General features: G+C 39.3%; 1 protein-coding gene across 2 annotated transcripts in view; it reads right to left on the reverse strand.

Annotated features, from left to right (window-relative positions):
* OXA1L (OXA1L mitochondrial inner membrane protein) overlaps positions 1-27989 on the reverse strand; it is a 133986-nt gene that overhangs the window by 66668 nt on the left and 39329 nt on the right. For both annotated transcript variants that reach the window (XM_067159753.2, XM_067159752.2), the window contains exon 4: positions 1606-1691. In XM_067159753.2, the coding sequence (XP_067015854.2) occupies positions 1606-1691 (86 nt within the window). The remainder of the gene's footprint in view (positions 1-1605; positions 1692-27989) is intronic.

Raw genomic sequence — 27989 nt, forward strand, 5'->3', positions numbered from 1 at the left:
CTTCAGCCTTTTAGTCCTTGTGCGACATGTTCTTTGAAAAAAAAAAAAACCCTCAGACTCTTTTCAGCTTATCTAGATCCTATCTTCTTGTACTCCTTCCTTTCTTCAACTTTGGATGACATTTCATGACCAAGAAGTTGTGGTCAGAGTCCACATCTGCTCCTGGGAAAGTACTGAAATTGAACAACTGGTTTCTAATTCTCTCATTAATCATAATTAAGTCTATTTGATATCTTCCTGTGTCTCCAGGTCTTGTCCACGTATACAGCCATCATTTGTGGTGTTTGAACCAAGTATTAGCAAAAGTATTGCTAAAGTATAAAGACTTTCACAGCCGGAGTCAACATAATCAAAATCTTCCGTGCTATACTGCTGTAATCCACTCCTCTCATTCCTGCCAGATGTTTCGACTACTGCTCCGGTAGTTATCTTCTGTGGCATCGTCTAAGCACTCTCTCCTGTATCCTGCTGGCAAATGGAGGCAGAATAGCCCGGAAGATTTTGATTAGATTTCTTCATCATCTGCTGAACTAGACGGCATATAAACCTGCACTACTGTGGTGGGCATTGGCTTGATGTCTATCTTCATGACAATAATTTGTTCACTATGCTGGTCACAGTATCTTCCCAGCTGCCCTATTTTCTTATTCATTATTAAATCAACTCCTGCATTTCTCATGTTTGATTTTGTGTTGATAATTCTATAGTTGCCTGACCAAACATCCTGATCTTCCTTCCAAAGTAAGTCACTTGTAACAACTACATCTTATAATCTTAGTTTATCTATTTCCCTCTTCAGATTCCCTAACCTACCACGATTCAAACTTCTAACATTCCACACTGACTCGCAGAATGTCAGTATTCATTTTTCTGATGACATGCTCCTCCTGTGTAGACTGCACCCAGAGATCTGAATGGGGAACTATTTAACCTCTGGAATAGTTTACCCAGGAGGAACCCATCACCAGTACAGCATTCATACAGAGAGAGCTGCATGTCCTTGGGAGATAGTTATGGCTGTCGTTTCCCTCTGTTTTCAGCCGCGTAGCAGTATCAACACAGCTAAGCCATGTCAACTATTATTACAAGGCCATATCAGTCAATTATCTATACTGGTGCCCTTGCAACTTCTGAAAAGCTGTTACCCCCTTTAGATGAACTATTCGTTAGTCTTGTCTCCCGACAATTACCCATCCGATATGGTTGCACCTACGGCTCAACTATCTCTTTCACTGGGACACACAAGCCTCTCCACCACGGTAAGGTCACATGGTTCATAAGGAGGGGTATGTAACTACAGTATCGTAAAGTTCCACATTTATTTGAAGAACTCTAACATTTGAAATTTGGCATAGTATGAAAGCATTTAACTATACAGTTCACTTTAAATATTTCTTGAACTACCTTGTATTTAGTACCATATACAAGCATGATGGACAAGAATATAAGGTCCTCAAAGGTCTTCAGTTGATATGGCCATAAGTCATCAGCTTTGATCTCTATTACCAACTGGCTGTAGAGTAAAATACTAGTATACAGATCTACATACGAGTAAGTGTATACATATTGCTAATGGTGAAGAAGATCAGACAATTTAATACTAACCTGTGCTAATGGAACTATCATATTTCTAAATGGGCTTATGTCTTTCTCCTTCATGAATAACATTAATTCTTGAGCATAACGGGCAGCTGAAAATAAGAAAAATGTAAACATAGACACTATCTGACAGCAATATATCTAAAAAGAAAGAAAAAAGATTAAACATTCTACAACCCAGCTTCAGAGACAATTGCACATATGTTTGAAAATGAAAGTTTATCAGTTTACAATTTTGCAGCTGAACAGTAAACTTAGCTATAAAAAGAAATGACAGTGCGAACAGATAACATTAAGTTTCTCCTTATGTCACAGATGGGAAAAAATGGAGTGAAAGGAACTTTCAGGTACCCTCACAGAAATTAGTACAAGAACAACAAATAAGTATAGGAAGGAAGTCTAATCTCTATTGTATACATGTTAGTGGGATATATGTAGTGAAAAAAAAAAAAAAAGCAATGCCATCTTCACACAGGCCATTAAGGTAAAGGCTTCCACTTTTTGTAACCTCAGCACCAAATGTGATAGAGTGGTTACCCCTATTCCCAGTCGCCCTTGACCACACGAATTAACCTGGTTATCATTTCTGATATAGAATGAGTGAAGCCCAGGGCCAAGTGCTTCTGAAGACATGGAATTTTTGTTTCTAAAAGTTTTGATCTCCTGATGGAGAGTTGAACCCATATTCTTCACAGGTGAACTGAGCATGCATGGCATTACTGCCTTGGTTATTCAAACAATGACATAAAAAAAAAAAAAAAAATTGGGAGTAAGGGAGTATGAAATGAACTCTGAGAATACCTGTTAAAGCTGGAATATAGTCCACAGTTGTTGACAAGCACTTATAACAAACAATAATATTTTACTCAGGACTCGAGCCTGTGATCATACAATCGCTAGCCACGTGTACTTTTATATATGCCAAAAAGGTAACAGATTAATCACCTGATGATGTTAGCTATGCAAGTATGTACTTCATACTCCCCAAAACCAAAATGTATGATTGTATATAACTTTTATAAAGAATGTTATTGAATCATCAATTTTAGTGGTAAAATACTGTCTTACTAGAGCACTTATAACTGTTAAAAAATATTCATCCTCAGCAACCATTTCCTATGAGAGCAACATTTGATGACCTCCAGTAAGTGGTTGGCAATGCAAATTCTGTGTTTAGTGTGTTCTATGTAAACCCTTCCAAACTGTTTACCATTTTGTCCAATATATAGGAACATATGGGATTCTACCAGCCCGATTTCCAACCTCACAGCCCTTCACCTGTTCCCCGTTTCACCTGAAGCCATAACAAATTACCATATTCATAGCGTGACTGCTGACACTGAATTGCCTTGTGATTGATGCCCTTGTGGTCTGACATGTCGTCTGTAGACGTCAAATCATTATGAAAAAATCTCTGTGTTCCTCCATTATCTGCCTTCTGATTGGTGAAGTGTACCTGTCCTAGAAAGCTCTAGTGAGCTGGCCGCTTGCTTACTATCTAATTGGCCGTGGCTCACATGATTTTACCTATGTATATTACCACACCACTTGAATGATTCTCGGTCCATCTTGAAACATTTGTAATTGTGAGAGGAAGCGACTCTTGCCGTTATGGCAACTGCCCTAATTCAACCTTCCAGCGAAGTTGATCCTCTATTATGAAAAGGTAAAAGTGAAATCACGGACCCCGAGCAATTTGAAAACCTTTAGGGCTGCAGGAACGCCCTTCATTGTGTTGGATTTCTTTGGGACAGTTTATTAAGACATGTCAGTAAGCCTGTCTGGTGGTGTCATGTTTATACGGTCTGACACACCAGTTAGCTGGTTCAAGTTCCAAATATTTCTCCATCAGAATGTTGGCTGGCAGGGTAGGAGAGGTAGTGGTATACATTTCTAAATTATGCACTAAAAGACTGGATTCAATCCCAAACCTCTCCACAGTATTCGTATGGAGCAAGAGGATATGGCACTGTTAATGGTGATTTGTCCGTTGAATAGGAATGTTAACCTTCAGCAGGCTCCCTGATGTGACAAGAGTATGCCATGTGCCAGCTCCGATTTCACTCTTTTCCTTCCTACTATTGTAAACTTTTGAACCCTTGATATTAAGAAAAACGTGAACTCCACCATTTAATTAATTATGCAAATCTATATATATAAAATAACTTGTCCTGACTAACTGACTGATTCATCATCGCCGAGCCAAAACTACTGGACAGAAAGAAATGAAATTTTGGGGATATATTCATATTAATATGTAGGTGCTTGCTAAGGGAGGATTTTTGGATATTCCGTCGCCAAGGGGGTGAAAAGGGGCGTGAATTTTTAAAATGAGGATATCTATATCTCAAAAACTGAAAAGTTTACAGATGTAAAAATTGGTATTTGGAATCTTCTTTGAAAATAAAGAAACACGTATTTTTTGTTTTCGGAAAATCCCATTAAGAGGGGTGAAAAATGGGGGAAAAGAGGTTGAACACCTTTTATGAGGAGACTTATATATCAAAAACTGAAGATGTTACAAACATGAAAATTGAAATTTGGAATCTATTTTGAAAATAAACACGTATTTTTGTGTTTTTGGATAATCCGATGAATAGGGGGTGAACAGGAGTGACAAGTGGGGTGAATTTTTCACAAGACTATATCTCCAAATTATCTAAGACAAGTAACATATTACAGATTTGAAAACTGGTATTTGGAATTTCCTGTTAAAGTAAAGAAAAATATTTTTTTTCAGAAATTCCACTTAAGGGGTACTGAAAAAGGGCGTGAATTTTTAAAATTAGCGTATCTACAGTATATCTCAAAAACATAACATGTTGCAGACGTGAAAATTGGTATTTGGAATCTCCTTTAAAAATAAGGAAACGCGTATTCTTTGGTTTTCGGAAAAGACTCTTTAACGGGGGGGTGGGGTGAAAGGATTGAAAAATTAGTTGTATAAGAATGTATACATACCGAAAGAAATTAAAGATGTTAAAAACGTGAAAACTGGTATTTGGAATCTGCTTTAAAAATAAGGAAACGCGCAAACACGCGTTTGGGGCGGGGAGAATAAACTTCATAGAGGGGGGATGAAAACGGAGATGAATTCCTTTTACGAGGATACATATATCTCAGATGTGTGATGTTGGGTATTCAGCCCGAAGGCTGGTTTGATCCTCTGCAGCTCCGCCAATAGCTGTCATAAATAGCCTATGCGTCACTGAAGAGGCGCACTAGGGAAATGAGGAGTGAGGTAGTTTCCCGTTGCTTTCCTCACCGAGCCAGCTGTTGCTATTACATATCAGTCTGCCAAGCCCACTGAAATGCATGCACCAACCAACCCTATGAGCGATATTTTCACACCATTCATAACAGGGACTGGCTGCATAAGGAATGGTATTACTGGCATCACTCATACCTCAGTCACTTTCATATTGTCAAAGCCAAGGATGAGACTGAGACAGGTCAATGAAAGTAACAAATTTGATATAGCCCATACCAGAAGACATAGTGCACTGTAAACACTACATCTCGCCAGCAAAGGCATCCACAGTTCATAAGACATGATATTTTTATTTTGTATTTAGCGAGTGGTTTGACCAAAAGAGGAGCTTAAAGTAGACTACGATGTTTGTGAGGTATGCAGTACCTTTGTTTGCCTGTCTGCTTATACGAACTGCCAGACGGTGCGTAACATGTAAGAAAGAAGCAATTCTAAGTACTTCACTGCACTGCAGCTGTACACATTACTTCAATGTGGCTTCAGAACGTATGCATGTGCGATGTGCAAGAAAAAATTATAATAATGTTAATGTTATTTGCTTTACATCCCACTAACTAATTTTACGGTTTTCGGAGACGCCAAGGTGCCGGAATTTGGTTCCGCAGGAGTTCCTTCAAATACCACTGGACTGAGCCAGGATCAAACCTGCCAAGTAGGGGTCAGAAGGCCAGCGCCTCAACCATACGAGCCACTCAGCCCGGCAGTAAAAATTATATGCACTGCAGCTTCAGGTAGTATGCAGGTAGTATGAAAATGTTATGTGAACAAGAAACCTATGCTTTCACACTAGAAAATATTGTAAAGTTTGTCAGCAAGGCTTTAAGGTCGTCTTCGTTCAATACTATCCGAGCTACAAACACCAAATTTTCAACTTCATTCTCACATATATCTCAAAAACTTAGGATGCTACAGAAGTGATAATTGGTATTTGGAAGCTCTTTTAAAGAAAAAGAGTAAGGTACTGTGTGTTTTTGGAAAATTCACTTGAGTGGGGAGTGTGAAAGGAAGTAAAAAATAGAAATTTTTTCTGCAGAATCTTATATCTCAAAACTGAAGGTTAAAGATCTAGAAATGTGTATTTGGAATCTCCTTTAAAAATAAAGAAACACGCATTTTTTGGGTGGGGGGGAAACCAACTTAACGGGCGGCGGTGGAGTGATAAAGGAGTTGAATTCTTTTCATGAGGATACTTATATCTCAAAAATTGAAGATGTTACAGACATGAAAATTGCATTTGGAATTTTATTTCAAACTAAAGAAACCTGCGAGCTTTTGTCTTTGGAAAATCCACTTAAGGGGGGGGGGGGGTGAATTAATTGAAAAATTAGTTGAATACTTTGTATGAGGATACTTATATCTCAAAAAAAAAGATGTTATGGACGTGAAAATTAGTATTTGGAATCACCTTTAAAAATAAAGAAACATGCATTTTGCGCGGGAGGGGGGATCAACTTGGGGGCAGGGCGATGAAAAAGGAGTTTAATTCTTTCTTATGAGGATACATATATCTCAAAACTGAAGATGTTACAGTTGTGATAATTGGCATTTGGAAGCTCCTTTATAAACAAAGAAACAAGTGTTTTTTGGTTTTCGGAAAATTCACTTAAGGGGGGAGGGTGAAAGGAAGTGAAAAATTTAATTCTTTTTATGGAGAAACTTATGTCTCAAAAACTTAAGGTTGCACACGTGAAAATGTTTACTTGGAATCACCTTAAAAATAAAGTAACACACATTTTGGAGGGGGGGGGGTTCAACTTAACGGGCGGGGGTGAAAAAGGAGTTGAATTATTTTTATGAGGATACTTGTATCTCAAAAACTGAAGATGTTAGAGGCATAAACATTTATATTTGAAATCTTCTTTCAAAGTAAAGAAACACGTGTTCTTTTGTCTATGGAAAATCTGCTTAAGGGGGTGAATGAATTGAAAAATTAGTTGAATTTTTTGTGTGAGGATACTTATATCTCAAAAAATTAAAAATGTTGTCCGGCTCTATGGCTAAATGGTTAGTGTGCTGGCCTTTGGTCACAGGGGCCTCGGGTTTGATTCCTGGTAGGGTCGGGAATTTTAAACATCACTGGTTAATTTCCCTGGCACGGGGGCTTGGTGAATGTGTTGTCTTCATCATCATTTCATCCTCCTCACGACGCGCAGGTCGCCTACAGGATTCAAATCAAAAGACCTGCACCTGGCGAGCTGAACCCGTCCTAGGATCTCCCGGCACTAAAAGCCATACGCCATTTCATTTCAACTAAAAATGTTAAAGATGTGAGGAATCTCATTTTAAAATACAGATACAGGCACTTCTGGAGAGGGGGAATCAACTTAACGGGTAGGAAGGGGGGTGAAAAAGGAGTTGATTTACTTTCATTATATATAAAAAACTGAAGATGTTACAGACGTGAAAATTAGTATTTGGAATCTCCTTTAAAAATAAAGAAACACGAATTTGTTTTTTATAGGAAATTCGACGTAAGGGGTGTGGGGTTGAAAATAAGTAAATAAAGAGTTGATATACGTTTATGAGGATACTTTATCTTTAAAACTGAAGCCATTACAGACGTGAAAGTTGGTATTTTGAATTTCCTTTCAAATTAAAGAAACACATATTTTTTGTTTTCGGAAAGTCCACTTAACGCGGGAGAGGGGTGGAAAGAATTGAGGAAGAAGAGGCTGAATAGTTCTTATGAGTATACATTTATCTCAAAAACTGACGGTGTTACAGACGTATAGTCACGAAAACTGGTATTTGAATATCCTTTAAAAATAATGAAACACCTATTTTTTTCTTTTTGCTTTTGGAAAATCCAATTCAGGGGCTGAAAAGAATCGAAAAAGCAGCTGAATTTTTAAAATGAGTACCGGTATATCTATATTATATGCCGTCCGATTCCATGGCTAAATGTTTAGCGTGCTGGCCTTTGGTCACAGTGGTCCCGGGTCCGATTCCCGGCAAGGTCGGGAATTTTATCCATTATTGGTTAAATTCCCTCTTGCGAGGGCTGGGTGTATGTGTTGTTCATCATCATTTCAGCCATATCACGACGCGCAGGTCGCCTACGGGAGCCAAATCAAAAGACCTGCACCTAGCGAGGCAAACCCGCCCTGGGATCTCCCGGCACTAAAACACACACACAATTTCATTTTACATTACATGTCAAAAACTTAACATGGTAGGGACAAGAAACTTGGTATTTGGAAAGTCCTTTAAAAATACAGGAACGTGTACTTTTTGTTTTCAGAGAGGGCACTTAACAGGGGTCAGAAGGAGTGAAAAATAGTTGAATTATTTTTTATGAGGATACTCATATCTTAAAGACTGAAAATGTTACAGACTGGAAAATTGATATTTGGAATCTCCTTTAAAAATAAGGAAACATGTATTTTTGTTTTCGGAAAATACACTTAGATGGGGGTAGAGGAAGGACTGATCAAGGGGTTGAATTCTTTTTATGGAGATACTTATGTAGGCCTATATCTCAAAAACTGAATATGTTACAGATGTGGGAATAGGTATTTGGAATCTCCTTTAAAAATATGGAAACATGTATTTATTTTTTGACTTGAGAGTAGACTGTTTCTCGCATGTACAGTTCCAGGTCGCATGGTCGTCTTAGCCCGAAAAGGTAACACCAAAAACATGGTTTACAAAGAATTTCTGGGGTAAATGAAACTCAATTTTTGGGCGAGTTTTTATACTGTAGGAAGTCTCTTAGTACAATGCCGAAGAACAATTACTCTCATCAAATTATGAAATCCATGCGAGCGAAGCCGCGGGTAATTGCTAGTTAATAATAAGAATTCAATTTAGTTCGTTCATGGCAATATGTACGAGTATGCTTTTCTTTTTTTTGCTATTTGCTTTACGTCACACTGACACAGACAGGTCTTATGGCGACGATGGGACAGGAAAGGCTTAGGAATGGAAAGGAAACGGCCGTTGCCTTGATTAAGGTACAGCCCCAGCATTTGCCTGGCGTGAAAATGGGAAAGCACGGAAAACCATCTTCAGGGCTGCTGACGGTGGGATTTGAATCCAATATCTCCCGGATGTGAGCTCACAGCTGCACGCCCCTAACCGCACAGCCAACTCGCCCGGTGTGTACGAGTGTGATAGTGAACGTATGTTTTATATTTAAGGAAAGTGAAAGGATATTTTACTATTAATCATGTGATTTTGTTTTTATTGTGATATTATGCTACGTATGTATTACGCTAAGGTTAATCGTTATTGTGAATGAGGAACCCATAGATATCTCTGAAAAGACAGTTAAAACTCCTTGGTTGAACCAGGAAGTGGTGAATCACACAATTTGAAAAACCTGGGTAGAGACGGGGTATAATGATTTAAGAGTATAACTAATCTATGTGAACAGAAGAGTAGTGCTAAGTGTACTGAGTGTAAAATTTGAAATCTTTTCAGATCAATGTCAATGGAACGTGATTTGGACAGCAAACAAGACTGAACAAAGAGAAAGGGAGTAAGTAATTTCAGAATTCTTTTCACCCAATTCATTTTCTCTCCTCTTTCTATTTTCCTTTAAATTCTCTCTTTCCAGACTTCTCCATTTAACCAAACAAGTTTACAACACAATTTCACACACCAATGTATCCATATTGGCAACAACAACAACAACAACAACAACAACAACAATAATAATAGTAATAATAATAATAATAATAATAATAATAATAATAATAATAATAATAATAATAATAATAATAATAATAATATGTGGTTCACTTTTATGGGTTACTGTAGTCACGTCCTAGTTCGTGAACCATGGGCAACGGCTGAGTGGCCTAGTAAGTGGTCCTGAGAGTTAGAATACCAGTTGCTATGGAATGGGAGTGGGCATCTCGGACATATTCCGAGTCGTGGCCCTCCTTGTGCGCAGGCGGCTAGGACTATACAATTCACCGGTGGTCCATAACCCGTTAGAGGAGAGATCCTCACTTGGACTATGTGCAAGTAGGGTAGCATCCTGCTTCATGAATTTACCGAGCTTAGAACACTTTAAGCAAGCCTCGGACCTATGGGAGTAATGGAGTCCCACTCCCATTTGACAGGCGAGGGACTCCTTGGAAACAACTTGACGAACTAAATGGAATTCGATGGGGAGCTATCAATATTAATGGGGCTTATGGAAGAAAGAAGGTAGAACTGGCTGAGTCAGCAAAGAGGATGCATCTGGATGTGCTAGGAGTAAGTGATATTCGGGTAAGGGGAGATAATGAGGAAGAGATAGGAGATTATAAATTGTACTTGACGGGTGTTAGAAAGGGAAGGGCAGAGTCTGGGGTAGGGCTCTTTATCAGGAATATCATTGCACGCAACATAGTTTCTGTTAGGCACGTAAATGAGCGAATGATGAGGGTAGATTTGTCAGTTGGAAGAATTAGGACAAGAATTGTGTCCGTGTATTCACCATGTGAGGGTGCAGATGAGGATGAAGTTGACAAGTTTTATGAAGCATTGAGTGACATCATGGTCAGGGTCAACAGCAAGGATAGAATAGTGCTAATGGGCGATTTCAATGCGAGAGTTGGGAATAGAACTGAAGGATACGAAAGGGTGATTGGTAAATGTGGGGAAGATATGGAAGCTAAGGGGAATGGGAAGCGTTTGCTGGACTTCTGTGCTAGTATGGGTTTAGCTGTTACGAATACATTCTTCAAGCATAAGGCCATTCACCGCTACACATGGGAGGTCAGGGGTACCAGATCCATAATAGACTATATCTTAACAGACTTTGAATTCAGGAAATCTGTTAGGAATGTACGAGTTTTTTGCGGATTTTTCGATGATACAGACCACTATCTGATCTGTAGTGAACTAAGTATCTCAAGGCCTAGGGTAGAGAAAATGAAATCTGTCTGCAAACGAATAAGGGTAGAAAATCTCCAGGATGAGGAAATCAGACAGAAGTACATGGATATGATTAGTGAGAAGTTTCGAACAGTAGACAGCAAGCAGGTTCAGGATATAGAAAGTGAATGGGTGGCATACAGGGATGCTGTAGTAGAAACAGCAAGGGAATGCCTAGAAACAACTGTGTATAAAGATGGGAAAAGGCGAACATCTTGGTGGAATGATGAAGTGAGAGCAGCCTGTAAACGTAAAAAGAAGGCTTATCAGAAATGGCTCCAAACAAGGGCCGAGGTAGACAGGGATTTGTACGTAGATGAAAGAAACAGAACAAAACAAATAGTTGCTGAATCCAAAAAGAAGTCATGGGAAGATTTTGGTAATAACCTGGAAAGGCTAGGTCAAGAAGGAGGGAAACCTTTCTTGACAGTAATAAAGAATTTTAGAAAGTGAGGGAAAAAGGAAATGAACAGTGTTTTGAGTAATTCAGGTGAACTCATAATAGATCCCAGGGAATCACTGGAGAGGTGGAGGGCATATTTTGAATATCTTCTCAATGTAAAAGGAAATCATCATGGTGGTGCTGCAAACAGCCAAGCTCATGGGGAGGAGGAAAATTATGTTGGAGAATTATGCTCGAGGAAGTGGAAAGGATAGTAAATAAACTCCATTGTCATAAGGCAGCAGGAATAGATGAAATTAGACCTGAAATGGTGAAGTATAGTGGGAAGGCAGGGATGAAATGGCTTCATAGAGTAGTAAAATTAGCATGGAGTGTTGGTAAGGTACCTTTAGATTGGACAAAAGCAATAATTACACCTATCTATAAGCAAGGGGACAGGAAGGATTGCAACAACTATCGAGGTATCTCATTGATTAGTATACCAGGCAAAGTATTCACTGGCATCTGGGAAGGGAGGGTGCAATCAGTCGTTGAGAGTAAGTTGGATGAAAACCAGTGTGGTTTCAGACCACAGAGAGGCTGTTAGGATCAGATTTTCAGTATGCGCCAGGTAACTGAAAAATGCTACGAAAGGAATAGGCAGTTGTGTTTATGTTTCGTAGATCTAGAGAAAGCATATGACAGGGTTCCGAGGGAAAAGATGTTCGCCATACTGGGGGACTATGGAATTAAAGGTAGATTATTAAAATCAATCAAAGGCATTTATGTTGACAATTGGGCTTCAGTGGGAATCGATGGTAGAATGAGTTCTTGGTTCAGGGTACTTACAGGAGTAGACAAGGCTGTAATCTTTCACCTTTGCTGTTCGTAGTTTACATGGATCATCTGCTGAAAGGTATAGAATGGCAGGGAGGGATTTAGTTAGGTGGAAATGTAGTAAGCAGTTTGGCCTATGCTGACGACTTGGTCTTAATGGCAGACTGTGCCGAAAGCCTGCAGTCTAATATCTTGGAACTTGAAAATAGGTGCAATGAGTATGGTATGAAAATTAGCCTCTCGAAGACTAAATTGATGTCAGTAGGTAAGAAATTCAAAAGAATTGAATGTCAGATTGGTGATACAAAGCTAGAACAGGTCGATAATTTCAAGTATTTAGGTTGTGTGTTCTCCGAGGATGGTAATATAGTAAGTGAGATTGAATCAAGGTGTAGCAAAGCTAATGCAGTGAGCTCGCAGTTGCGATCAGCAGTATTCTGTAAGAAGGAAGTCAGCTTCCAGACAAAACTATCTTTACATCGGTCTGTTTTCAGACCAACTTTGCTTTACGGGAGCGAAAGCTGGGTGGACTCAGGATATCTTATTCATAAGTTAGAAGTAACAGACATGAAAGTAGCATGAATGATTGCTGGTACAAACAGGTGGTAACAATGGCAGGAGGGTACTCGGAATGAGGAGATAAAGGCTAATTTAGGAATGAGCTCGATGGATGAAGCTGTTCGCATAAACCGGCTTCGGTGGTGGGGTCATGTGAGGCGAATGGAGGAGGATAGGTTACCTAGGAGAATAATGGACTCTGCTACGGAGGGTAAGAGAAGTAGAGGGAGACCAAGACAACGATGGTTAGACTCGGTTTCTAATGATTTAAAGATAAGAGGTATACAACTAAATGAGGCCACAACACTAGTTGCAAATCGAGGATTGTGGCGACGTTTAGTAAATTCTCAGAGGTTTGCAGACTGAACACTGAAAGGCATAACAGTCTATAATGATAATGTATGTATAACAACAACAACAACAACAACAACAACAACAACAACAACAACAACAACAACAACAACAACAACAATAATAATAATAATAATAATAATAATAATAATAATAATAATAATAATAATAATAATAATAATAACAGCAGCAGCAGTAGAATGTGGCCTCCATAGAGGTGTTGTCTTTCGAGTTGACACCATATAGGTGACCTATGTATCTGTGAGGATAGTGCCCCACCTAAGATGAATTATAGTGCTGAAGACGGCACACAAACACCCAGCTCCTGAGCCACAAGAACTAACAAAAGTTAAAATACACAGTCCTTGAACCAAAGGCCAGCATACTAACCATCTTGCCACGGAGCCAGACAATAAATGTGATAGAAAGGAGGTTGTATAAGTAGGACTATTAAGCATTACCATATTTGTTTGTCCAACCCTTGTCCCGTTTCCCTATGGGGTCCGGTATGAGGCGAGGTGAAATCTGTCTTGGCGGATTTTTATGACTGGATGCCCTTCCTGACGTCAACCTCATCAGAGGAGTTAATGATATGGGATGAAATGAATGACGTGATATATGATAGTAGGGAGAGGGTGAAACCCGGTGCCGGCACATAGCCTACTCCTCTCGAATAGCACCAAGGGGTCTGCTCAAGGCTTAACGTCCCCATCCGACGGACGAATCACCATCAACAGCGTCATATGCCCTCGCTCCATATGAGCACTGCGGAGAGGTTTGGAATTTAATCCAGGCTTTTGGCACGCAATTTAGTGATTAGCAATTGTATACCACCACTTCCCCTACCCTGCCGGCCAACATTCTGATGGTGAAATTTTTTTCGACCAACGGGACTTGAACCAGCTAACCTTGGTGTCTGACCATTTAGACTTCAGCGCCTTAACGATCATGGCCACCAGGCGGGCTCTTACTAAGCATTACCATATGGTTTATAAAAGAGGCATGAGGGAATTCTAAAGACAGTAACCATGATCAGTTTAAATGAAATGAAATGAAATGAAATGAAATGAAATGAAATGAAATGAAATATGACTTTGAGTGCCAGAAGTGTCCAAGGTGCAGGTCTTTTGATTTGACGCTCACAGGCGACCTGCGCGTCGTGATGAGGATTAAATGATGATGAAAACGACACATACACCCAGCCCCTGTGCCAGAGGAATTAACCAATTATGGTTAAAATTCCCGACCCTGCAGGGAATCGAACCCAGGACCCCTGTGACCAAAGGCCAGTATGCTAACCATTTAGCCATGGAGCTGAACAAAGCAACTGTTGAGGAGTGTGAAATGGCAGTCATGTGAGTCTTAGTGAAAAATGGAAGGGCATGTTAGGTACTTTTAGGCAGAAACAAGATCCGGGAAGGACATTTCAAGAATTTGTTATTAATGAACAAGGTGAGTGTATACATGTGACGATTTACAGAAGGCAGAAGTATTTAGTCAGTAGTATGGAAGGACAGTTAGACATAAGGGTAACACCCAGGTTGTAACTGTACAAACCAAAACCTTGCCATTAAAAAAGAAAATGATATTACATGTAAGTCATGGTTCATGATATTGTGACAGGTATTTAATGATAGTTTTCCATCAAACATCAGCTGTTATGTGCATACGTAAGTGATATGTAAACTGATTAGAGATTAATGTATTAATTTGTTATTTTATTCATATCATATTATTAATTCATAGATGATATATTTACACATACAAGATCTCTCATATAAACTAAAACCGTCGAGGCTGCATTTTTATTCTTTGATCCGTAAGCTGCAGTATGAGAGGTGCGCGCATAGTTCTTAACTTTGCAAGCAGCCTTCACATGTTTGATTCGGCAAGCATCAGTCACCAGTCTGAATCTCAGCTGATAACACGGTGAGACAGTTATCATAGCAACACCATATTTTTGTATGTAAAAGTTCTAGTTTCATCTTAATGGTCGTGTCAACAGTCATAACTCTCGCTATTGGTGTGCACAAAATCCTAATGGTGTTTATGAAGTCCTTTATAATGATAGGAAGATTGGTGTTTGGTGTGCTGTTACTGCAAGACGAATAATTGGGCCTATTTTTTTTAAGACGATGGTAAATGCAGAGAGGTACCAAGATGACATTTTGACGCCATCTCTGAAAAGACAGTTAAAACTCGTTGGTTGAACCAGGAAGTGGTGAATCATACACATCAGTTAACAGAAGAGAAATATTTGCATGCATGGTTTCAACAAGATTCAGTCCCAGGTCATACAGCAGAAGATTCCCTTCTTACAACTTGGAAGTGTTTGCAGACAGAGTGATCAGTGCTGGTCTATTTCCCCCTTGTTCTCCAAATCTAACACTGTGTAATTTTTACCCGTGGGGTAAACTGAAGGAAAAAGTGTATTGAAGAAATCCTCACACATTGGAGAAAAAAATAAAATAAAATCAGAACATTACAGTGGCAGAAGTCACTCCAGTCAGCCAGAATATAGTTAACAGATATAATGCCTGTATAACCCAAGAAGGACGACACTTCCAGTATATTTTATAAGGCAAGATTTCATATAAGATTGTATATACGCTTAAAGCAGGGCAGCCACGCGCGACAATTTCGGATGAGGCAGCTGCCGTAACGCAAAGTACAAACACAGTGTGTTCGGTCTTAGTTTATATGAGAGACCCTGTGTAGATGTGCGTGTAAATTCTCAGCAAGTGATAATTTAAAAAAAAGTGAAAAGAAAGAAGAAAGTTGTCGATTGGACAGTGTTAAAAAAAAATGAAAATGAATGTTGATGGTATAGAAGGAGAGTTAAGTTATCAACTGTCATAATCTTTCATGAACTGTTTTGAAGGATCATATGTGGAATGGAAAGTCAAGGAGACGCATCTTGTGTTCAGCAATACGATTAAAAATTATGCAAAACATTGGCGAGTTGCGTGTACCTTCATCATATAAAACTGTGAATCATTTTTTATCTCCTTTGGGAACAGACAGGAATAGTACAGAGATTACAGAACTGTCATTAAGAATACAAGTGAAAAATGCAAGGGTATGTTATTTACAAGTTATGCAAAGACAAATTGTCGGGATCTTGAGATGAATTATGGTAGTGATTTCAGTAATAGGGTGAGTGTAAGTGATGGGATGTGTGCAAAGACTTATGTGAATGAGTTTGAGGCACCTCTAGAGAAAAAAAAAATGGTATTAAGGGGAAGAGTTAAGTAAAGCACTTGATGAGAGTGGTAAAATGTTAAAGATGGCAATTAATGATTGGGGTAGTAGTATTAAGAAAGCATGTATTTTCACAATTTTATTTAGTTATGTAAAATGCAAGTAAGACTTAATATTAGTAAAAGTAGTGTAATTTACAAGTATATAAGAATTAAATTCTATGAGATCAAGGTGAGAAAAACAAATATTTTCCAATTTAGTCTGACTTCTAGAAAAAATTGTGCATTTTGAGGTACAGTAAATCACTGGCAAGAATTCAAGGTCAAATGAGAATATTAAGTGGCACGTGTAAGACATCAGCCAATGGGACTTCAAGTTCATCCGGTTAATAAATATAAACTATTTCTTCTTATTATTTTATTTAAAAAGGAGCTTGCAAATACCACATAATTCTTGAAGACAAATAAGGTATGTTATTACTATATAGTGTATTTTTAATTTTTTTTAAGTTATAAAATTATTTATTGATGTGAAAATATGTATATATGAAATGATTTGTCTTAACCTTGTTATAATTTTTAGCCAGCCCCGTGACGTAGAGGTAACGTGCCTGCCTCTCGCCCGGAGGCCCCAGGTTTGATTCCCGGCCAGGTCAGGGATTTTTCTCTTGACCTGAGGGCTGGTTCGAGGTCCACTCAGCCTAAGCGATTAGAATTGAGGAGCTATCTGATGGTGAGATGGCGGCCTCAGTCTCGAAAGCCCAGAATAACGACCGAGAGGATGCGCCGTGCTGACCACATGGGTGTAGTTATTATATGAGGTAACTTTATTCCATAGTGATGGTGATATTTTGTTTATGCAAAGGAGGTTAAGAAAGGGACAGGTATCTCATCCGTACAAAATCATCACTTTGAAGCCTGGTCTTCAAAACTATATACATCTGTGAACCAAGGAGGCAATTCATGTATATTAATGTTTGGGAGTGAAGTGAGGGGCTGGACCAACGTTAGGAAATAGTTGCTGGAAGCTGTAGGACTCAAGGCATCAGTGAAGAGGAAGTATGTAATTAAGATTAGGGATGACCTTCGCACAGAAAGGCCATCCGAGTGTAAGGAAGATAGTTGCACCTACCCTTACTAGATAAAGCAGAATTCTAGAAGTATTAGGCAGTGTCTATTGGACTATTACCTTGAGGTATGTAGTTCTTGTAAATAATATGTACATGGTGCGGCTGAAATACCTGACGAATTTCAGACGTAAATAACTCAGTAATGAAACAAGCCATTCACAATTTTGTTGCGCATTTTAAAAGAGCAGGGTTTGCCATTTATGTCACGTACAGTACATTGGAGCGAACTAAAGGTCGTATTAGCCACAGATTTCAAACAGGTGTTATTGACGTGGTGCGCACGGTCTCGGCCTTGGAGAACACTTGCATCATCTCGTCTGGGCTAGTCAGTCAGCCAGCCAGTCGCTAGCATGGTGTGGAGTGGTGAACACCGACGTTTCGTGATTGAGACTTATTTCAAAAATGCTGACTCTGTTACCACAATGCAGCGTTTGTTTCGCAGACACTTTGGCTTAGGTCAACATGAGAAAGTTTGAAAGTTCCGAGCAGGAACACAATTCTGTTATGTGTGAACAGTTTGAGAAAAAGTCGTTGAGTGTGAAAATGAAACCGCCTGGTAGGCCTCGTAGTGTCCGAACACCAGAGACCATCCGTGCACTGAGACACGCTGTTACGCAATTTCCTCAATGTTCGGTGCGTAGGCATTCACGTGCTCTGAGACTCTCGGATCGCACCACAAGGAGGATTTTACACACAGACATGAAGTTCCATCCGTACAAAATGGTGGGTGTTCAGAAACTCAGTGAACGTGATTGGGCCAACCGCAGAGTGGAGTGCGTTGTGAGACTATCCTGGAAGCTGTAGCAGCTGACATCAGTGTTCTGGCAAGTGATGAAGCGCACTTTCATTTGTCAGGCTACGTTAATAAACAAAATTTTCGGTACTGGTCCGCAACCAATCCTCAACAGATCCACGAGTGACCTCTCCACAACGAGCATGTTACTGTTTGGTGCGCTGTCGCTGATTTCAGAATTGTAGGCCCTTACTTTTTGAAGAGGAGGACAGAATTGCAACAGTAACATCGGACTGTTACGTACAGCTGTTATGCAACTTCCTGAAACCGTCACTCACCAACTTAGGGAATCCTGCTGTGTGGTTCCAACAAGATGGTGCCACTGCACACACAGCCAGGGTGTCGATGGGTCTCCTCAGAGAAATTTTTCCAAAACATCTCATCTCCTTACAGGGTGACATTCCATCGCCAGCCGATTCCCCTGACCTCGCCCCATGCAATTTCTTTCTCTGGGGATATTTGAAGGATCATGTCTTCCGACGTAAGCCGTGAATACTACATGACCTGAAAGCTGCCATCCGTGAAGAAATCGAGGCAATACCACAAGACATGCTCAAGCGAGTCTTGCGCAACTTCAGGGAGAAGCTTCAGAGGTGCATCGAACAGGATGGTCGGCATTTGGATGACATTTTCAAAACCGAGTATGTACTGTATGTGTTTGTGACGCAAATGGCAAACACTACTCTTTCCAACTGTGCAATAAATCTTTAAATGGCTTGTTGCATTACCGAGTTATTTACATTTGAAATTCATCAGGTATTTCTGCCACACCCTGTATATGAAGACTGAGTTTAGTTATATTGTGGATATATTGCACATCTGTGGTTTGTCAATTTTGAAGACATAATTTATGAGTTTGTTTAAGCAACAAAATGAGTTAGTCTCATCACATGATGATTATTATTGTTGTTTTGTTGTTTCTGGAGTAAATTCACATAGTGAAAATAGTGGTAAATCTTCTTACTGGTGAAGTAAAGATAAACCTGGCATGCTACCCAGATTCATTTTCAGGGTTAAATAGTACCAGGTAAGGTAATGAAGCAAGTTTGGAGCCTCATCAGCCTTATGACCGTCTCCTTGGGAAAAGGAGTTTGTTCATGCTCAACCGAGCTACTTATTTCTGTAAATATTAGCAGATGGTGCCCATTTTTGTTATTAATTTCATTATTTATATTTTATTCAAGTTACAACTGGTAAAGTTGTAATTTCTTGGGAGACATATCTGCTATAGGGATTTACTGAAGCACTACCGATAAATGTCTCACGAGTAGTACCTGGTATGCGCTTGTCGGTCGTCATTTGTTTGTGTATGTTTTTAATGGAAGTTACCTATTTAAATGATGAAGTTAAACATTAAATATATCGTTACGACAACAAAGACAACAAGAAAAATGTGATACCTGATTATTGCTGTGTCCCAATGTCCCAAAATCAAGGTCGACCGTATTCATACCATCAATTTCCTAAGCAGGATCCTTTCCGTAAAAAGTGGTTGCATGTGATTCGTAGGTAAGACCTACGAAATAAAAATGTGACTCCTAATAACAAGGTCTGCTCGAAACAGTTTACAGTTGAAGATTATGTCATTACTGAAACTAGTAAGTAAGCTAATCAGTACTATTTAAGAAATAATTTTATAAGGTAGTGACATTCTGAGGAGTTAATATGACCTATTTCATCCAGCTCCATGGCTAAAGGGTTAGCGTGCTGGCCTTTGGTCACAGGCGTCTCGGGTTTGATTCCCGTCAGGGTCGGGAATTTTAACCATAATTGGTTGATTTTGCTGACACGAGGGCTGGGTGTATGTGTCGTCTTCATCATCATTTCATCCTCATCACGACTCGCAGGTCGCCTACGGGAGTCAAATCAAAAGACCTGCATCTGGCGAGCCAAACTTGTCCTTGGACACTCATCATCATCATCATCATCATCATCATCATCATCATCATTTCCCTTTATCCAGCTGTAGCCGGGTAGGGGCTCCTTGGACACTCCTGGCACTAAAAGCCATCCGCCATTTCATTTCATGACCTATTTCAATAATTTTAGGCGAAAGACGAAGACTTAAGGAGAACGCTGTACCTTCGATATTTTCATGCTGTGGCACCGGTACCTTGGAAATAACTCAGAGAGCAAGAAAATATAGAAGCAGGAAAACAGCCATAACACCGAACACGAAATAATTAATGAATTCCAAATTTGTAATATTTATATTTGTCTTATGGTCCGAAAAAAGATCCTGAAACTCGTGCACTGCACGGAAATGAAGTACAGTCGTACTGGATGTAGCCCCAGGCACTGCTGTCACACCAATGTCGAGCCTTATGTACGCCTCTAACCTGCAAAGAAAAGAAAAATAACCGTATTAGGAATGTTTTCAAAATGCTATTTGTACTCAAAGACTTCAATTTTAACAAAAACGCTAACAGAAGGAGTTGCTATATTTAGTCCTTACCTTTCAATCAACTTTTGCTTTTTTCCCAGATAAATTTCCGCCCCTTCTTCAATTCTGCTTCCAAATCCGCAATCGCTATTTCACCTATACCATTTCCCGTCTTGTTAAAAACATTAACAGAATATAGTAACTCACTTTCATGCATTAAAAGCTAAAGTTTCGTTTTGATGATAACAAATGTAGGAATACTCGATATAAGTCTCATGTAAAACAATCAAGCAGAGGAAAGCGCATACCGGGTATTACCATTACGATGCCTGGCGGACAAGTTTTGCATGATACATCCCTATTGTAGACACAGCTCCTCTTAGGAGGGTTTGCTGTGACATATCCAATCTTGGTCGGACGTTACCTATAAATAAGAATAGATTGCCTGATACAGCCTTGTAATAACACTCAACATGGCTTAGCTGTGTTGATAGTGCTACACAGCTGAAAGCAACGGAAAACTACAGCCGTAACTACCTCCCGAGGACATGCAGCTCTCTCTGTATGAATGATGTACTGATGATGGCTTCCTCCCGGGTAAAATATTCCGGAGGTAAACTAGTCCCCCATTCGATCTCCGGGTGGGGACTACACGAGAGGGGGCGATCATGAGGAAGATGGATACTGACATTCTGCAAGTCGGAGCGTGGAATGTTAGAAGTTTGAATCGTTGTGGTAGGTTAGAGAATCTGAAAAGGGAGAGGATAGGCTAAAGTTAGATGTAGTTGGTATAAGTGAAGTACGTTGGCAGGAAGAACAAGATTTTTGGTCAGGCGACTACCGAATTATCAACACAAAATCAAACAGGGGAAATGCAGGAGTTGGTTTAATAATGAATAAGAAAATAGGGCAGCGGGTAAGCTACTACGGCCAGCATAGTGAAAGAATTATTGTCGTCAAGATAGACACCAAACCAATGCCCACCACAATACTGCAGGCCTATATGCCTACTAGTTCAGCAGATGATGAAGAAATCAAAAGAATATATGAGGAGACAGAAGATTTAATACAATATGTAAAAGGTGACGAGAATCGAATTGTGATGGGAGACTGGAATGTGGTGGTAGGCCAAGGAAGAGAAGGTAGTACAGTAGGAGAATTTGGATTGGGACAAAGGAACGAAAGAGGAAGTCGGCTGGTTGAATTCTGCACTGATCATAATTTAGTCCTTGCCAATACTTGGTTCAAACACCACAAACAACGGCTGTATACGTGGACGAGACCTGGAGACACGGGAAGGTATCAAATAGACTTCATTATGATTAGGCAGAGATTCAGAAACCAGGTGTTGGATTGCAAAACTCTCCCAGGAGTAGACGTGGACTCTGACCACAACTTGTTGGTCATGAAATGCCATCTGAAAATGAAGAAATTGAAGAAAGGAAAGAATGCAAAAAGATGGGATCTAGACAAGTTGAAAGAAAAGAGTGTGAGGAATTGTTTCAAGGAACATGTTGCACAAGGACTAAGTGAAAAGGCTGAAGGAAACACTATAGAGGAAGAGTGGAGAGTCATGAAAAATGAAGTCAGTAGGGCTGCTGAAGAAATGTTAGGAAGGAAGAAAAGATCAACTAAGAATCAGTGGATAACTCAGGAGATACTAGACCTGATTGATGGACGACGAAAATACAAGAATGCTAGAAATGATAAATAATAAAATAATGTTATTGGTTTTACGTCCCACTGACTACTTTTTTACGGTCTTCGGAGACGCCGAGGTGCCGGAATTTAGTCCCGCAGGAGTTCTTTTACGTGCCAGTAAATCTACCGACACGTGGCTGTCGTATTTGAGCACCTTCAAATACCACCGGACTGAGCCAGGATCGAACCTGCCAAGTTGGGGTTAGAAGGCCAGCGCCTTAACCGTCTGAGCCACTCAGCCCTGCTGCTAGAAATGAAGAGGGCAGAAAATAATACAGGCGATTAATCAAGTGGCTAGAAAGTGCAAGGTAGCTAAGGAAGAATGGCTGAAGGAGAAGTGCAAGGATGTCAAAGGCTGTATGGTCCTGGGAAAGATAGATGCTGCCCATACAGTAAAATCAAGGAAACCTTTGGAGAAAGGAAATCTAGGTGTATGAATATTAAGAGCTCAGATGGAAAGCCACTTCAAGGCAAAGAAAACAAAGCAGAAAGATGGCAGGAGCACATCCAACAGTTGTATCAAGGTAAAGATGTAGATAATTTGGTTCTGGAACAAGAAGAGGCTGTTGATGGTGATGAAATGGGAGACCCAATTTTGAGGTCAGAGTTTGACAGAGCTGTGAGTGACCTAAATAGGAAAAAGGCACCTGGAATTGATGACATTCCCTCTGAATTACTGACTGCCTTAGGAGAAACCAGCATGGCAAGGTTATTCCATTTAGTGTGTAAGATGTACGAGACAAGAGAAGTCCTATCCGATTTTCAGCAGAATGTTGTTATACCTATTCCCCAGAAAGCTGGTGTTGACAGGTGTGAAAACTACCGCACCATTAGTTTAATATCTCATGCCTGCAAAATTTTAACATGTATTATTTATAGAAGAATGGAAAAACAAGTTGAAGCTGAGTTAGGAGAAGATCGATTTTACTTCAGAAGAAATGTAGGAACATGTGAAGCAATCCTGACTTTACGTCTGATCTTAGAGGATCGAATCAAGAAGGACAAGCCCATGTACATGGCATTCGTAGATCTAGAAAAGGCATTCGATAATATTGAATGGATCAAGCTATTTATGATTCTGAAGATGATAAGGATCAGATACCGAGAACGAAGAATTATCTACAATCTGTATAAAAATCAGTCTGCAGTGATAAGAATCAAGGACTTTGAAAACGAAGCAGCAATCCAGAAAGGAGTGAGGAAAGGCTGCAGTTTGTCCCCTCTCCTTTTCAATGTTTACATAGAACAGGCAGTAAAGGAAATCAAAGAGAAATTTGGAAAGGGAATCACAGTCCAAGGAGAGGGAATCAAAACCTTGAGATTTGCCGATGATATTGTTATTTTATCTGAGACTGCAGAAGATCTCGAGAAATTGCTGAATGGTATGGATGAAGTCTTGGGTAAGGAGTACAAGATGAAAATAAATAAGTCCAAAACAAAACTAACGGAGTGCAGTCGAACGAAGGCAGGTGATGTAGGAAATATTAGATTAGCAAATGAAGTCTTAAAGGAAGTAGCTGAATATTGTTACTTGGGTAGTAAAATAACTAACGATGGCAGAAGTAAGGAGGACATAAAATGCAGACTAGCACAAGCAAGGAAGAGCTGTCTTAAGAATAGAAATTTGCTCACTTCAAACATTGATATTGGAATTAGAAAGATGTTTTTGAAGACTTTCGTGTGGAGCGTGGCATTGTATGGAAGTGAAACATGGACGATAACTAGCTCAGAAAGAAAGAGAATAGAAGCTTTTGAAATGTGGTATTACAGAAGAATGCTGAAGGTGAGATGGATAGATCGAATCACGAATGAAGAGATGCTGAATCGAGTTGGTGAGAGGAGAACGATGTGGGTAAATTTGACGAGAAGAAGAGATAGAATGATAGGACACATCTTAAGACACCCAGGACTTGTTCAGTTGGTTTTTGAAGGAAGTGTAGGTGGTAAGAATGGTAGGGATAGACCAAGGTATGAATATGACAAGCAGATTAGAGCAGATGTAGGATGCAATAGTTACTTAGAAATGAAAAGGTTAGCACAGGATAGGGTGGCATGTAGAGCTGCATCAAACCAGTCTATGGACTGATGACTCAAACAACAACAACAACAACAATTTATTTTTAGAACCTAATTTAATAATTTCTTATAAAAGTAGAAAATTATACTAATCTTTGCAGTTTAACAGAGTAGGAAATATAGTAACAGGAAAAGCCTACTCACAAATATTTCATTTTCTTTTCCATTCAGAATATCAATATAGTAATTATTTCAATACCAATAATGGCATAAATATTGTTAACTGATCACATTCATTTCTTGATCTTGTAACATAGATGTCATTTTCATGCCATTTAGGAATATTCTGGGAGGGTGCAGCATCTGTCCCCCATTTCCTTTTTAATGGCAATTCCAGAAGTTTATTTTTTAAGTCCTGTTCATAGTCATGAAGGAGGAAATGTACAGAACAATTTCTAGCAGTGTTAAGGGTAATTTTATCAGCTCTCTTACACTATAATTTTTGGGGGGAAGCTGTGATAAATTATGTTCTCAGTTTTACTGGCCATATTTTTACACTCTGCAACAGCACAGTTATTTTTTGCTTTTACTCATTTGACTGCCTCCTTGCACTAAATAACAACACCTATTCTAAACTTCACTTTCACTTAATAAACATGCAATAACATTTACAAACAGTTGATTGGAGACTGCTTGCTAATGTTACCACTTGGAACACACTGTAGAAGTGTCCTCACAGTGACGTCAAAAGCTATGAGAGCAGTTCGTGCCGGAAAGCGAATGTGGCACCCTCCGAATAATAGTGGTGATACCTGCAGGCAAAAAGGTAAAGGAGATTATCGTCAGTAACAGCGTTGATGGCCCCTGGTCATGCAGAGAGAGAGAGAGAGAGAGAGCGTGATGATACGAAACACAGCATTGCCACATATGGGCAGTCATTCCTGCTGCTTGTAACAGCCAACATCAAATATCACAAGTTCAGACAAGATTTTTTCCTTAGGGACTCTGCATATGGTTAGGATGAAAGCAAACAATCTTCTGAATATTGAGCCTTTATTGAAGTGCTCATTGAATTAATCAGTCATTTATTCAAATGTACAGAGAATATTTCATTTTTATTAAGTACTGGTAACTGGCAGGAAATGTCTACATTCAGCAGCACATGCCGCAATTTCTGCAGGGTGCTTGGAAGTCGGGTTTATGTGCTCGCCAGCTAAGTTTAGAAGGAGGAATTTCGACATGATGTACACAAAGCAGAACAAGGGAACAATAGAACTCCAACGGACAACATTTCGGAGGCCCGGTGAGAGGCTACGCGACCTGCAAATACACGTTTGAAGTAAGCGTCAGGTAAGCAATGTGTTGAGCCAATGAAATGATAGAGCCACAGTCGATATGGCTAGGCATTGATCTATGGAAGTGATGGCCCCGATCGAGGATACAGCGGCGTCTTTGAGGATGAATTAATAATAACGATGACTGGGTGGGCTAGCTACCCTATTATTAGGTGAAATTCTGTGCAGGTAACATTGTGAGTAGTTTTCATTTACGCGAGTGATCGTGTGGGGACTTGTAAATTTTGTTGGAAGATTGCATTTAATCTATTCAAGTTTTCTAATACTATGAGAATGGCATTTAACTTTCGATTTCCAGAGGGAGAGAACAGTGTCATTTAATCATTTCGAATGCATAGTAGCCTGCCTGTGTAGTTTCCCAAGGGCATAAACTTTACAATTTCCAGTCCAGCTTTTAAATGGGAAATATTTGACCTAGTTACGGGATTACATAAGAGAAGTTGTTCCGCGACTTAATGGGAACTGCTTTCACGGTCGGTGGAAATTACCCCGGCTGTAGTATTCTACTAACTGGCTGGTTCAATCTTGACCTAGTTTCTACATTGTGAACGAGGGGATGTTTTAGACGACATCCAGAAGCAGAAGCAGCGACGGAAAATACAACATCACTTTTCAACGCCAGAATGGAGACCAAAGGACTGATCCAGGTCTTTTCTGAAGGCATCACCATCAATATGGCTGGCTAAAACACGATGGGGGCCTGCTATCCTGAAAGGCTTGCGGCGATAAGTCAACAAAATAGATGAGTACAGAATTTTTCAATGTAATTGTGAGTGTGAACTTTGCAAAAGGGGATAAGTTAGTTTAATATTTAATGAACAGTAAATTTTGCTTTGTTTGGAAGTACAGCGTCCTAGTAAATGTTAGGAAGCTTGTTAATGTAAATATAATTGTAACGTAAATGTGGACTGTTTGCATAAGGTTGCAGCTTGCTTTCTTACATTTTATTCTGATTTATTTAGCTGAGTGGTTAGCGTCATTTCTTTTACAAGTCAGTTTCTTATTTTAGCCTCATATATATTTTTGATTTGTTTTGCTTTGGTGTTTGAGGCGCAGTGTACGTCTCAGGGCTTAAATGTAAATGAGGATTCAAATTAAAGTCAGGAAGGGCTAGATTAAAGTATTATTAATGAGAGCTCAAAGTATACGGAAACATGCTGTCACGTTTTCTGGGATTTATTGCATGATGTGTGAATGAGTGTGTGTGTGACGGTGGAGTTTGGATCCACAAATTTTGATACCGTCATCTTCAAGACTATTTTGTATATCAAGATTGTAAATTAGTAATTAATTCACAAGTTCCGCGAACGCAGTTTCGTATTTCAAGTTCCGAATATTAGAATAAATTTTCTGTAAAATTATTTTATTATTATTAACAATGCGAGTTTCTCGAGTTGTAGGATTGAGATATTTCAGTAACTTTTTCAATGTTCATACATGATTGACTGTCAATGTGGCAATTTCTTAATTTCAGTTTATTACCTAGGGGGCGGATTTCTATGACAAGTCATATTTTTTCCCTTAACATTATATCTTATAGTCTTGTATTTTCAACACGTTTCCAAGCATGATAATAAAAATTAAACAGGTTTTATTGGGCATATAAATGCATATTTAGGCTTTCTTAAGTTTTATGGCATATTTTGAACAAAATGTCATTATAACAGCATATTTTGGTAATTTTCATTTGAATTTCGTTTTATAAAAATCAGAATAAGCTGCAGAAATTATTTTTCAGGATAGACTGGAATATACTACTGAAGAACCATTCTAAAGTAGTGTATGGAATGTTTCTAACAGGTAAGAGCTATTGTTTGCTAGTTGGGTTAATTCCTCGAAACCGGGCTATTGTTTACAGAGGTAATTCTGCAGTTATTTGTCATTGTTCTTATCTCTCTCCATCGCCCTTCCCTCTTCCACCTTCAACACACTGAATGACCTTGGTCATTAGGGAGCTTCAGTCATTCAGTTCCTTTCAGTATACCTAAAACAAAAGTCTCAATTTGTGGGAAGTTGCGAAGTTTTGTTCGCGAGTTCGGTGAAAACATCTTCAGTACGGATGGAGTGATATTATTCTGCAAATCGTGTGAGGTAAAATTTACTGCCGAAAAACGCTTCTCTGTGCAACAACACTGTAATACTGTAAAACATAAGAATTGTGTAACTAGATATTCTGCACTCGAAAATAGCCACGTCTGCAATTTGAAACCCCGACATCAAGTTCACAGTGTTCACAATTTTCATAAGATCTCTGCAAGATGATGGTTTCGTCTAATATTCCTTTAAAGAAACTTAACAGCCGAAGCTTCAGACAGTTTCTTGAAAAATATACAAAGCATCCTGTTCCCAACGAATCCACTCTCAGGAAGGACTATCTGACCCCTTGTTATGAAGAGATGTTGGATATAATAAGGCGTGGCGTGGGAGACAGTAAAATATGGATTTCAAAAGACGAGACCACAGGTGTGGATGGAAGATATGTAGCAAATGTGATCGTTGGTACGCTGAAGGAAGACCGGCCTGGAGATACGTTCCTCCTGACATG

This window comes from Anabrus simplex, chromosome 1 (genome assembly GCF_040414725.1).
Source record: "Anabrus simplex isolate iqAnaSimp1 chromosome 1, ASM4041472v1, whole genome shotgun sequence".
NCBI lineage: Eukaryota > Metazoa > Arthropoda > Insecta > Orthoptera > Tettigoniidae > Anabrus > Anabrus simplex.